The sequence below is a fragment of the Neolamprologus multifasciatus genome, chromosome 15, assembly GCF_963576455.1.
Source record: "Neolamprologus multifasciatus chromosome 15, fNeoMul1.2, whole genome shotgun sequence".
Lineage (NCBI taxonomy): Eukaryota > Metazoa > Chordata > Actinopteri > Cichliformes > Cichlidae > Neolamprologus > Neolamprologus multifasciatus.
The window spans coordinates 32,462,120-32,474,582 of NC_140453.1; the positions used below are offsets into that span (position 1 = coordinate 32,462,120).

Below are 12,463 nucleotides of genomic sequence, written 5' to 3' on the forward strand. Positions count from 1 at the left end.
AAAGTTGGAGAGACAAGGGATGATGATGAGGAATAGTGGATTTGTTGGACAAAGGATGTTGAAAATGGAGATACCAAGCAGGAGGAAAAGCGGAAGACATCAGAGAAGTTACATCGTTTCTTTATCGCATCACTAAACTCTAGTCTGAGTCAGACAAAAATGTTCCCCATCTTGTGATTTCCATTAGAAGAAAAAACCGCTTTCCATACAAAAAGCTGCCTGTGTACACTTGATTAAATTTTCTGTCTATCGTGTGTTCACATTTTAGTTTGTTGGCATGTAGAACATTTCCCGTCACACTGTGAAGTCCCACACATGAGGTAGGATTACCTCATGTGTGTTGCTAAATCTTCCTTTTAGTGAGATTTAATCTTTGGCCATTAATCATGTGTGTTGCTCCTTTTACACATGCTTAAGGTTTTGCTCTGAGTCAGAATGACATCAGCCAACATGCATTGTTGCTGTTGTGAGTAGGCTGAGGATAAATGGCCCATTTGAGGTCTGCAGGAGGAATGAATGGAGCCAAAAACTGCAAACAGATTTATTGGAACTGTAATTACAAACCTGAAAGTTCACCGTTCTGAACTACTTTATTCAATTAGCACTGTTTCTTTATAGAACCATCTTTCATCCTAATTATAGCAGCACACATGATGCCTGTGTAATAATGTTAGACTCACCCTTCTTGCAGAGTACAAGGATAATTAAATGTTTGTTTGAGAGCAGTTTCTAAGATATAAGGAAGAATAAACATGCCAATGTGTATAAAAGAAGTCTTTATTTACAGTTTGTCTGCAGGTGGAGTCGGTAGCAGTTCTTATGTGCCACAGTGTTCAGTCTTTAGTCCATCCTGATGGAGGAATGAGAATCAACAAAATAAAAAAGTTTCTGACAGCCTCCTTGTAGATGCTCCATATAATTTTAAGGTTGACTGGTGAACCATGGGTGGGTGACCACAGGTTTGTTTTAGAAGGCCAGCTTCTTCATGAGCAGGTAGACCCTGGAGTCCACTTCAAAGCCGTGAAGATTGTTGGCATCTCCCTGTAGCCTCATGAGGAGGCCTCCATAAGACACATAAGCAGAACTGAAACAAGAAAAACACACAAGAAATTGGAATAGCACAAACCGACGGCAGAGTCTGGAAAAGTTATCACACAGGCAAATTCAAATGTGATCTCATTTCCATACATAGTTTCACAGAAAGGTCATCTTCTCTGTTAGAAACACAGTTTTGTTCCAGCAAATTATTAATTTCAGTAAATATATGACATATAGTCATTTTGAGAAAACTAAGCACTTCACTTACAGACGTGTGGCAGCTTCTGTTGAAGTTTCATCGCCCTCAATCTTGTAAACTTTCCCATACATCACATAATCAAACTGGTCTGCTCTGGAAATTTAAACAAAGTGGAATGAGTGTGAAAGTCATTTTGTAAATTAAAAGCGTAAGAAGTATTAACAATGTTATTATTGTTAAATATGCCAATAAAACAGCATTTTTTTTTTTTGCTAAAGTTCCACAAATTACAACTTTAAATTGGAAGCAGCTGTCTTACCTAGACGGTCTGTCATCCTGAGGATTGTACTCTCCATCGTCTGGTGTTCCATCTTCATATAACGTGCTGGCAATCACCAGTCTAAACTTGTCACCTTAATGAAAGAGGTATATTACAACAAACTAGCTTTATCATATTGTGCATTTGGACACTTTGGGTTACAGGTACAATTCTGACACATGGTTCTTCAAGGCTTTTTACTCATAGAGCTGGGTTCCTTTGGGTTGAGTAAATGTTATTATACAGCTATTACACGACTCACCTGCACGTGAACAAGTCAAATATTGAGGGAGTCAGGGGATACATTAACGAGCAATCTTTTTTTTTTTTTTTAATGTATTACAGTATAATCTTTACTTTTGAAGAGTGCCAGTTTATTCTGATGAAATATTCTAAATAGCTGACATAGTCATTTGCTATAATTATGCTGTATATAGGGCCGGTTTACACCATTGTATTTGATACATATTAACTAACAAATGACTTCCAATTTAAAACAAAACAAAAACACAAAGACACACAGGGACAAAAAAAGAATGTTTTTTTCTTACCAAGATCAACAGGATAGATCTGAATGTTCACATCCAAGATGAGGTCCATCTTGAACGATTCACTTTCACAATGCAGACGAGATACTGCAGATTAACAGTTGAAGAGTTTCTATTAGATAATTTATTGTTTGTTTGTTTTTTTATTAAATGGCGTTAACGAAGATCAACAATAACTAAAATAATGCCTCTTGTTGATAATCAAAGTTAGACTGGTTCATGATTGGCCAGAAGTTGTGTGTTTGGATACTTGAAAGGTTTAATACTTAATATCAGATCCCTTTCACTAAGAAGAACTGCACTTGGGTTAAAAATTAAACTTTATCTATATCGAGATCAAATTACGTTAAAAGAGTGTGGATCAACGGCTAATAATCTGTCTGTTTTGTCTGAAACTACTAGTAGGGCAGTACAGACTAGAGATTTTTAAAACAAGCAATTATCTGTTGGTTGGTGTTATAATTTTACTTTTTTTAATGATAATATTTCACACACCTCTGTCAAACTTCTTGCCATCTGGATCGATATCTTTTACATCAAAAATATCCTCAAAAAGAATTCCAGCCATCTCTCTCCGAGTCTGTCAATCTGTAAAACGAGGGGAAAATAAAGACAAAAACACAAAATGAAGCCACTTTTATTAGACTGAAACCATTACTGAAACTTAAAACCCACCCTGCCAGCACAAGAAACACACTTCACTGAAATTCACAGAAACTTGTGTTTGCTTGTCTTATTGTTTCCCCCCGTCTATTCTGTGCACAACTACAGCTGAAAAATCTTAACCACTAATCATACATTAATGAAACAACTGTGTATCACAACTTAAAAAAAACCTTCAAACCTTAATAATTCGTGCATTTGTTTTTGACCATTTAACAGTAATCTAACACCCGTTGTTGCCGAATCAGTTAGCGAAAGTATTAAGGTCTTGGCAAAGCTTTTTCAACTTTAGCATCTCTCATTCATGCTAATTGCTAGCCTTAGCATATTGGCCAAACGATTCCAAAAACTTACCTTAACTTAAGTTTTGATATTATACTGCAAGTTCAATGGCGTCGCGCTCACTTGGGTTTTCACTCTACGACGGAGAGTATTTAATTTTGCGCTAGATGAGTTATTTAGTCAAAATTTCATTCATTATTATCCCAAACAGACTGTACCGCGCAGGAACAATGTGCTCAACCTTTGACATAGAAAGTGCTTCCGGTTTGAAATACGGAAAGAAAGAATAGAAAAGTAAACATATAACAAAATTAGATAAAGACAGATAGACGATTTTTTTCAGCCACAGACAAAAAAAGTATAATAAAAAAAAATACCTGCCTATCTGCTCTTTCTCTACGTTAATATTCGAAACAAATATATAGGTTTTCCAGCTAGTTTAAAAAATAAATGGTCTCATGAGATACCTTATTATTGTTATAAAGTTAAAAAGAGCAAAAGAAAATCACAATAATCTGCAAAGAATACGTAAGAACCAAATCGCATCCTTTCGTCAATGTTTACGACATTCGCCACTACTTTCCAGTCTATTCGGTTGCTAGGTGTTTTTTAGCGTCCTGTCTGTGTACTGTTGCTAGCTAATGGCTATCTAACCAATATAAGTTGCAACTGAAGACCACAAATCCTCACAAAAATGGACGGTTCTACGCGTGAGCGCCTCGGAAGAGTCAATGAGATGTATTCACCAAGTACCTGATATACGAACGAGGTAATGATGTTAATGCGCTCTCTTTATGTCGCATAACGTTAATTGATGAGCTAGCTTATTAGCTAGCTTGTGACATCTTGACGCTGTCTCTGATGTCTTACTGTGATGAAAATAATTCACTTTTAAGGCAAATGTGCTTGAATTTTAGATTGTAACGTAAAATCGCCATCAGTTGTATCTTTGTTGATGTTTTTCTCTCTCTCCCTGTGTGTGTGTGTGTGTTAGTTGCTCAAACCATTGTGTTGTCCAATTCAAACAGACCGCAAAATACTAACTCGGAGCGAAAACGTTATTGAATGAAAGTGGGACTCTTTGCTGCCGGATATTTTAAAGCTTTTCGGTACTCACATGAGTTCCAAGGAGGCAGCCAATATGGGGGACATCTCGGCAAATGAAACCGATCTTCTTGGGATGATTAAGGAGGTAGCACGTTTCTTCTGTAAACTGCCATATGCAAATCGCAGTGAGCATTAAAAGAAATTAAGTAATCGCAATGCACAACTTTCATATATAGCGTTTCTACAATAAATTATGCATAGATGATTGAAAGCATATTTACATTATGCTCCGATTGAGGTGGTATGTCACGTGTGTTTATTTGTATTTTTTTTCTTTTCTTTGTAGTACCTCAAATTTGAAGAATTTGAAGAAACTCTTCACAGTTTTGAGAATGAGTGCAAAAGCAAAGGCAAACTCCTCTCAAAGCCTCGAGGGAATACTCTCAAAGACTCAAAGACACGTGTCATTCAGGTACATTTTGATTTTTCATGGAGGTGTGATGGTAAAAAGTGGAAAAGACTATTTGATTAGAAAATGCTAATTAACATGTAAATATTGCAACCTCAAAGCAAAGTTCAAATTGATGTATTTGTCTGTATTAATTGTAAAGATCTGTAATAGTCATGTACATTGAGACTCAATTATTACTGTGTGATAATCCACAAAAAATGTGACTTTTGTAGAAAGACCTTCTCAGCTCATTTGATGATGGAGACCACAGGGTGTTCTTTGAACTGTGGACAGAGAACATTCCCCACAGAGTTAAAGACACTGATGCTGAGGCCCAGGGACTGGAGTTCCACCTTTACATCCACTTTACAATCTACCCACTGAGGAGGCACCCTGTAGGACATGTATGTATTTACATGTGTATTTACATGTGTATGTGTCTGTTAATACTTATGTCATTATGTGCTGTTTTTCATATGTCCACTAAGCTGCGCCAGAGTCTTATTTTCGCCCTTCTGTGGCAACAATTTTGTGGATCTCTTACAATATGAAATACCTTTCATCATGAAGTCAATTGGAGTTTGAGTTCATTTATTTATACAGATTTGTAAAAAACCTTATGCTTCTTTTAGCAAAACATGCAATCATAATTGAAGATGTATTGCATCTTCTTAAGTGACCCCTTAAGCCAGGGGTGTCCAAACTTTTTTCACTGAGGGCCACATACATAAAAATATAGGAGGGGCTGGGCCACTTACTAGAAATTAGGTATATAACCTTAACTTTACTGTATTAAAGTTAGAAAAATCACTTAAAAGTGGTCAAATGTATTATATTGTTGAATATAATTAAAGACAAAACTGCCTTCATCACAGCTTTCCATAAATGGATCTTTATTGATTTATTCAGAAAAAGCTTTGGTAGCTCATTCTCAGAACAGCAGCCTCAGATTTCCTCTTAGACAGATTTACAGTACAGAGAAAAAACAATAAAGGGGAAAATGGGACGGGTACATTTCAAGTTTGTTATTTAAGTTATTAGGCTTAGCAAAACATCTATTAACATCCGTTTGAAACGATTATCAACATTAACAGACTGAACTGGACTTAATAACAGGAGTCCATATAATTTTAGTAAATTATTCTGGTGAGTATCAGCTGCGCTGGGTATGTAAATCGGGCAAACAGACACACTTCCCCTTGAATTTTTTGAAGAAATATTCACTCTCCCACCGTGTCTGAAATTTTCTGCACTCACTTTCTACCTTTCGCTTCTTTGGTTCTGCCATGTTTAGTAACTTGGGGATAAATTTTTTCTGTGATTTGCCTTTTTGGTGGAGCAACTGCCTTGATCAACAGCAGCTCCCCCTGGTGTTAAAACTAAGAAGTGCAATACACATATTCTATTCTATTTATAAAATTACTTGCGGGCCAATTAAAAATGGACCGAGTTTGGACACCCCTGCCTTAAGCTTACCGGATTTAGTTATTTATTTTTTAAAATTTTGTTCATGAATTGTTTTTGATGGACATCTCAAATCTACCTCAAGGACCGTGCTGAGTTTGAAGAGAGGGTTTCCTTCTTCAGGCAGTACCTGGAAACTCGAGGAGAAGCTCTGAGCCAGACCACAGAGTTTCTGCCTTACTATGCTTTGCCTTTTGTTCCCAACCCCACTGTCCACCCTTCTTTCAAACAGCTGTTCCAGGTATTACACTTATAGAATATTACCTTGCTTTTAGCCATCTAGTACAGTTACTAAGTCACACTGTGAGAATGAACATCACCATACTTCATATTTAACTTCTGTTTCATGTTTTTAGGATTCCTGGATGCCAAAATTGAGAGATAAGCTGGAGCAGTTCCTGTCAGTGATACTTAAGCCATCTAACAGCCCAAGGCTGATGACTTTATATGTATCCTTCTACTGTGCTTCACTAATGAGCCATTGCTGGGAAAACCATCAGAGTACAGATGTACAAATGGATTTGTCTGTCTTGTTTTGATTTCAGTGAGATGGCATTAGCGACAACTCTAACAGGAGGGCATCTGAAACTAATAGAAAATTAACAAAATTCATATTTTCATTCATTGCACAAACCCACGTGACAGGTAAACGGTTGTCAAGTAAAACGTAACTTTTGTCAATTAAATTCTCAATTCCAGCTTTTTACATTAACAGATTACTAGGTTAGGTAGTTTAACAGCCTTCAGTGAAACTTATAAAACTTAGCAAACAGTAAAAATCTAGCAATTTCGTTGAAGGCGAGGTATGATGTGTAGAAAATAAACCCACTGAGGAGCAAAAAAACTTGCCTTCTTTAGCTGGACTGCACATTTAAATGTAGAATAAAAATATGTTCTGTAGGTGAATAAGGAATTCTTTAACAACCAGTCTCTTGTAACATGTTTGATCATGTGACAACCTGAGAGACGTACTACGAAGAGAGATTGACGGGTTAGTGAGTTATGTTGAATTAAAAGTCAGTTTTGATTAAAAAATATTCTGGAATTGCCAAAATTTTACTTACTTACTACTTACTGTAAAGTTCCAGTAATTCAACCTGTGAACTTTTTTTGAGAGCACACGCACAGTCGGAAACACAAAACCCAGCCTAAAAGAGAAAGTTGATAACAACCGTCATGACAACCATTGTCCCCAACTGGGGTTTTAGATTTTATCAAGTTAGCTAATGCACAGAAAGAAACAAAGTTATCCTAACCTCCTCAGAGTAGAAAAGCAGGCAAAGGTAATGGAATTATTGAGATACTGGAAACCCACCACATAGACTTTGCTCAGTACATATTTGTGAAACTAAACTGGCCACTTTCAAAGCTTTGTAAAATAAAAAGCTATGGGCTGAAAAAAATGTTTCTAGTGTATACAAAATTAACACGGTTACCAAAAGTGGGAACATTTGAGCATCAGCGTTTTTTGGCTCAGCCAATTAATAACATTTACATGTGCTTACATGACATTTATAGGGTACTTAAGTGAAAGTAGGAACACAACCAGTTGTCGTTGTTTGTTGTCTGCTACCTGGGGTGCATGCACATCTGGCATGTTGTAATAAGTCTGTGCTGCTTTCAGGAAAACAGATGTCCGCGTAGACCACGCTCAGCATCTCATGATGAAATTTGCATCACTTGGACTCAAACCGACAGAGAAAGCATAACTGAGGCTTCAGATATTAATTAGTTCCATCTGCAGTCCTTTTACTAATTATTTCATTTGTATGTAATTCCCAATGAAACCATTAACAAGGGAATAAATACAGGAGAAATGTTTGATTTGTCTCTAAGTATGTGATCTTTAACCAGCTTCATGCAGAAGGAGAGTGGAAGGAGTACTAAAGGTAATTACCCCATCATAGAGTCTACCTTTTCATGCATTGCAGTTTGCAGTTCTTCACCCCAACAACTGTTTCTTATTGCCAGTTATTCAGTTTTTTCTTTCTTTCAACTTTTCATAATCTCAAAGGGAACAAAGGCTCAAGGCCACACCTTCTCATTAATCAGTGGTCAACTAATACTACAGATAAAGAAGTCATGTTAGCGTCACCCATTATACATCTGTTTGCCAAGGGTTTTTTGCTTGATTCATTTGTATAATGTGGAAAGTATTATTTACGTAATAACACTTACAGAACTCTCACTAATGGATAAAAAACATGTTAAATATTGATAAAAGTTAGTAGAAAAGTCAATGATGAGATTGGTGTTGGGGAGGTTGATTAAAAATGGCATTTCAGAATATTGTTTAATTTTTAAATGATTTTCTTGACATCTGAAAGGATAACAGGCATTTTCACCTAATGCATGTAAGCCAGTGTTGGTTTCTGCAGTCTCCGTCTTTTTCTGTTTGTTTGGGTGAATGCACAGAGGCCACGCAGCAGTTACAGCTCCAGCTGGCTGAATCAGATCGCCGCATCACCAGCTACGTACGGAAGTTCAACAAGATGCAAGCTGACTACCATAACCTGATTGGAATCACTGCTGAGTTGGTCGACTCATTGGAGGCCACAGTCAGCGGAAAGATGGTAGGGCAGGCTAATTGTGGGACAAACAAGCACACATTCTGTCAGACATGCAACAGATACGAAGTCCATAAGCATGGCACAAGTTAGAAAAGAATGCGTGCACACAGGAAAAAAAAACAACCAAATTTTCATATTCAAAGTCCAGTGGTGTGCATGCGGGCACCAACAAGAAAATCTTTTGATACGCAAAATGAAAATATATATGAAACGATTTTAATATTTGGAAAACAGGAATACACTATTAGTACCCTGCTCTTCTCACACAAACAGTATTTTAAAGCTCAGGGGAGCGTGCCTTGTTTTTGCAGATCTCCCCCGAGTACCTGCAGAATGTGTGTGTTCGCCTGTTCAGCAGCCAGATGAGACAGAGTGTGATGCAGAGCACAGACTTCACCAGGCCAGGCACTGTGAGTTGCAGCACACAGTCTTAGCTCTATTCCTTCCCTCTTCTTCACGCCTCAGAATAGTAACAACAACACCTGGCCCCAACTTAATGTGATTTTATTGAAGCATAGAATATGCACAGCAGACGGTGAGGAGATAAGAGCCACAATCGGGGAAAAGTGCACTTAAGGAGTGTTTACATTATGTACAAAAAGACATCTTTGTTCCTTTTACGTAAGCTGTCTAGTCATTCTGTTGTGTGCATCCTAGAATGAGTGCTTCCTGGATCCTGGAGTTGAATAAATATAGTCATTGTTTGAAAGTCAAATGTACACAACGCAAATTTCCAATAAGCAGTCACATACATTTACGTAATCATCTGCCTTGGAAATGTAACTGTGTTTCTCCCATAAAGACGACATTTAAAGGTGTCAAGACGGGTCAGAGTTACATTAAATCTTAAATCCTTGCTGCTGTTATTAAGCCTCTTTTTCTGCCTCTTTTGTGCCACCGATAATCAAAAGGCTGTAGAAAAGCTCCCAACCGACCTAAATAACTGTCCACAGCTTGACAATCATGCTTGCTGTCAGCGGCCTTCATTGTGGTTTTGACCTCTGGCTTGTGAAATCTTGTTTCTTTCTATTTGAACTGAACAACATTTTTTTCTGTGTTTTGTGTGTGTGTGTGTGTGTGTGTGTGTGTGGTTTTTTGTTTGTTTTTTTTTTGCTTGTGTGATGCTTTTGTCCCCAAAGGGATATTACTCTATGAGTCCCTATGATGATGGCTATGTAAGTTTCATATATTTTCATCTTTACATTTTCTTATTGCTCAGGTCCCCAGTTCTCATCTAGCTTCTGCCTCGGTGTCTCCCTTTTCCCTCCTGTTCTTGTCTTTACGTCCTTCATGACCTCCTAACATATTTCTTCATCACACCCTCCTGACTATATGTGCATTCTCACTAGATTGTCCCAGTTTAAATGTATGTTTGGCTTTATTTGCAGTAAGGATGAACCTTTTGTCAGACCACTTGTTATGGCAAACACAAACACCCTTAGGGCATACGTCATCATGACATTCACTCGCTCCCAGAAGATGACAGTCATTGTTCCTCAACTCTCATTTTAGCTTTTAGCTCTTAACTTATCTCTCAGTTTCATATTTGCTGTTTTTAGGTATAGTTAAACATTTAAAAATGAGCTGCCATAGCTAGTAAACTTTACTTTAAACCACTGTTACGTAGCAGTTTAAAGCTAAGCAGGTCAACATACCTGCTTAGCTTCATAAAGTATTTTTGAGGATAGTCTTTTTTCTCATTTAGGCTTGCTAGTTTAATGTAAGTGAGTGCAAGGCCATAATTTATCCTCAGTATCAGAGTCTTTGTCTTTGTACATGATCAATCTTTCTTTTATTGCTGTTGGGACCAAGACATAAAGTCTTGTAGTTAGACAATAGCATCAACAGTCCATGATTTTGGTTGTAACCACAGTGTAAAAACAGATCTAAATATCCTGAAGACACACTGAAAAGATGAAAAAACATAAAAAGCATTTCACTTTTATTCAAAGAATTTAAAAACAAATCAGGACTCAAAATTTAGGTAAAACTTGGACATAAAGTCTTGCTGCAAGCAAGTCTCCCCATTCTGCAGCTATCTTGGTAAAGACTCCAGCCAGTTATTTGGGCAGGTTGAATGACTTGTCTAAATGAAGGGGGAGAGAGTCATTTTTATTTTCAAGGATCCAAAAAGAACATCTAAAAACTGTGCTAATTCAGTTTAGTGTTGCAGCTTACATTATTGAATAGTTGTGGTTTTGTTTGTTAACTTCACCATTCACATAAAAGTTTGCCTCATCACTGAACAAAATCTTCTGCGTGAACTGAGGGTCCTGTTCCAATTTTTGTTTTGCCCATTCTGCAAATTCTGTGCACCGATCTGGGTCATCCTCGTTGAGATGCTGCAGTAGCTGGGGTTTGTAAGGGTGCCATTTGTGAGTAGCTAATATCCGCCGAAGGGATGTTCGACTAATGCCACTCTCCAGTGACATGCGGCGAGTGCTACGCTGTGGGCTCTTGCTGAATGAAGCTAGGACAGCCACTGATGTTTCTTCATCAGTGACAGTTTTCTTGCATCCACATTTTGGCAAATCCAACACTGAACCAGTTTCACAAAACTTAGCAAGCAGTTTGCTGACTGTAGCATGGGAGATGGGTGGTCTCGTAGGGTGTCTTGCATTGAAATCTGCTGCAATGACCCGGTTACTGCGTTCACCAGATATCAACACAATTTCGATCCGCTCCTCACGTGTTAACCTCTTTAACATGTCAATGGCTGTGAACAAAGAGAAACTTGTAAATAACTCATGGAAGAATAAAGTTACGTTGAAACCAAGCACACCATTGTTTTTCTTGTGACATTACCAATAAGTTTGATGTGTCACATGGCCCTCAAAAGTTGTATCCAAGATGGCCGACTTCTAAACGGCCACCATGGTCACCACCCATCTGGAGGAGTTTGCCCCCTCACATACTAATGTGCCACAAACAGGACTTTAACATCACCAACCATTCCCATTTTATTACAGTGTATCCATATAAATGGCCCACCCTGTAGTTGACTTTCCTGCCACCACACAGTCGTTTTAAAATTTAGCTTGTATGCGCTTCAATGCAAACACTAGATTTCAGGTTCAACATATAATTGGCTCTTTGGTGGCATTGACTGAACACCTCCATTTTTGTCTTTGCAGAAACCTGTATTTCTGTTCTGTCAGCCGTCTGCTGTTGTCAGAAGTACCTTTGTTTAGCTTTATGGTTCTCTTCTTACTAAGCAGCATATTTGATTGTCGCTTTAAATATGACCTTCTGGTTGCTTGGTGCGCCAGTGTCAAATGTCCCAGAACAACATATTATCATGCGTACATGGGCACCAAATGTTTAGGGGGAAAGGAACTTGGGAAATAAGCCGGGTATCACTGTTCTGTTCTTTTTTTTTTTGTTGTTTGTTTTAGTATGCCAGACAAAGCGATACGTCCGTTTACACGGATCAGTGTTCTGACCTTATGGTTCTCCCACCATAGGTCCAGCCTCCTCCTCCTCCTCCTCCTCCTCCTCCTCCCTAGATTTGATTTCAGGGGTTTTCAAAATAAACTCAGAGTAAAAACTTTAATAGTCAGTATCACCTTACTTAACACACAACAACAACACCTCGGTGATCAAGTTTTTGTTTCTTCTCCTGGGGTCAAAGTGGGGGGTCTTTCACTTGTTAGATGTCAGTCGCTACATTCTGGAGCCATCTAAAAAAAACCACAGATGGACTAATGTGTGACAAATGCAGAAGTATTAGCCTACCCTTTCTGGTACTGTTTCTTGGCCTCTTACTGCATAGATAATATTGCCAAACACTGTAATACTGTATGTCCCAGTACTCAGCATGTACCACACGCATGATGATGCATGTCTTAAAAACTACTAATGACATATTTACACATTAGTTAA

General features: G+C 37.9%; 2 protein-coding genes across 6 annotated transcripts in view; one reads left to right on the top strand and one right to left on the bottom strand.

Moving 5' to 3' along the window:
- Window positions 1-759: 759 nt before the first annotated feature.
- polr2h (RNA polymerase II, I and III subunit H) lies at window positions 760-3,322 on the bottom strand. Its single transcript, XM_085133067.1, has 6 exons — window positions 3,122-3,322; window positions 2,600-2,692; window positions 2,108-2,191; window positions 1,557-1,650; window positions 1,307-1,390; window positions 760-1,084 (listed from the first exon to the last, which is right to left on the bottom strand). Exons 2-6 carry the CDS (start codon window positions 2,670-2,672, stop codon window positions 967-969), a joined length of 453 nt encoding a protein of 150 aa, XP_084989193.1. The 5' UTR covers window positions 2,673-2,692; window positions 3,122-3,322; the 3' UTR covers window positions 760-966.
- Window positions 3,323-3,608: 286 nt separating this feature from the next.
- Window positions 3,609-12,463, top strand: part of armc9 (armadillo repeat containing 9) — a 31,807-nt gene continuing 22,952 nt past the window's right edge. The window contains exons 1-10 of one of the 5 annotated variants that reach the window (XM_085133058.1): window positions 3,609-3,818; window positions 4,044-4,241; window positions 4,443-4,568; window positions 4,781-4,951; window positions 6,097-6,252; window positions 6,368-6,460; window positions 7,876-7,900; window positions 8,427-8,584; window positions 8,893-8,991; window positions 9,721-9,756. In XM_085133058.1, coding sequence (XP_084989184.1) covers window positions 4,167-4,241; window positions 4,443-4,568; window positions 4,781-4,951; window positions 6,097-6,252; window positions 6,368-6,460; window positions 7,876-7,900; window positions 8,427-8,584; window positions 8,893-8,991; window positions 9,721-9,756 — 939 coding nt within the window. In that variant the 5' untranslated portion in view covers window positions 3,609-3,818; window positions 4,044-4,166. The remainder of the gene's footprint in view (window positions 3,819-4,043; window positions 4,242-4,442; window positions 4,569-4,780; window positions 4,952-6,096; window positions 6,253-6,367; window positions 6,461-7,875; window positions 7,901-8,426; window positions 8,585-8,892; window positions 8,992-9,720; window positions 9,757-12,463) is intronic. The other 4 variants (XM_085133059.1, XM_085133062.1, XM_085133060.1 and 1 more) reach the window with 4 other exon arrangements.

Excerpts from the sequence above, each read along its gene's own strand:
- polr2h (XM_085133067.1), bottom strand. The coding sequence starts at position 2,672 with ATGGCTGGAATTCTTTTTGAGGATATTTTTGATGTAAAAGATATCGAT. Across the intron at positions 2,192-2,599 it reads TGGCAAGAAGTTTGACAGAG|TATCTCGTCTGCATTGTGAA; the intron begins GTGTGTGAAATA and ends GTTAATCTGCAG. Across the intron at positions 1,391-1,556 it reads CAGGATGACAGACCGTCTAG|AGCAGACCAGTTTGATTATG; the intron begins GTAAGACAGCTG and ends TTAAATTTCCAG.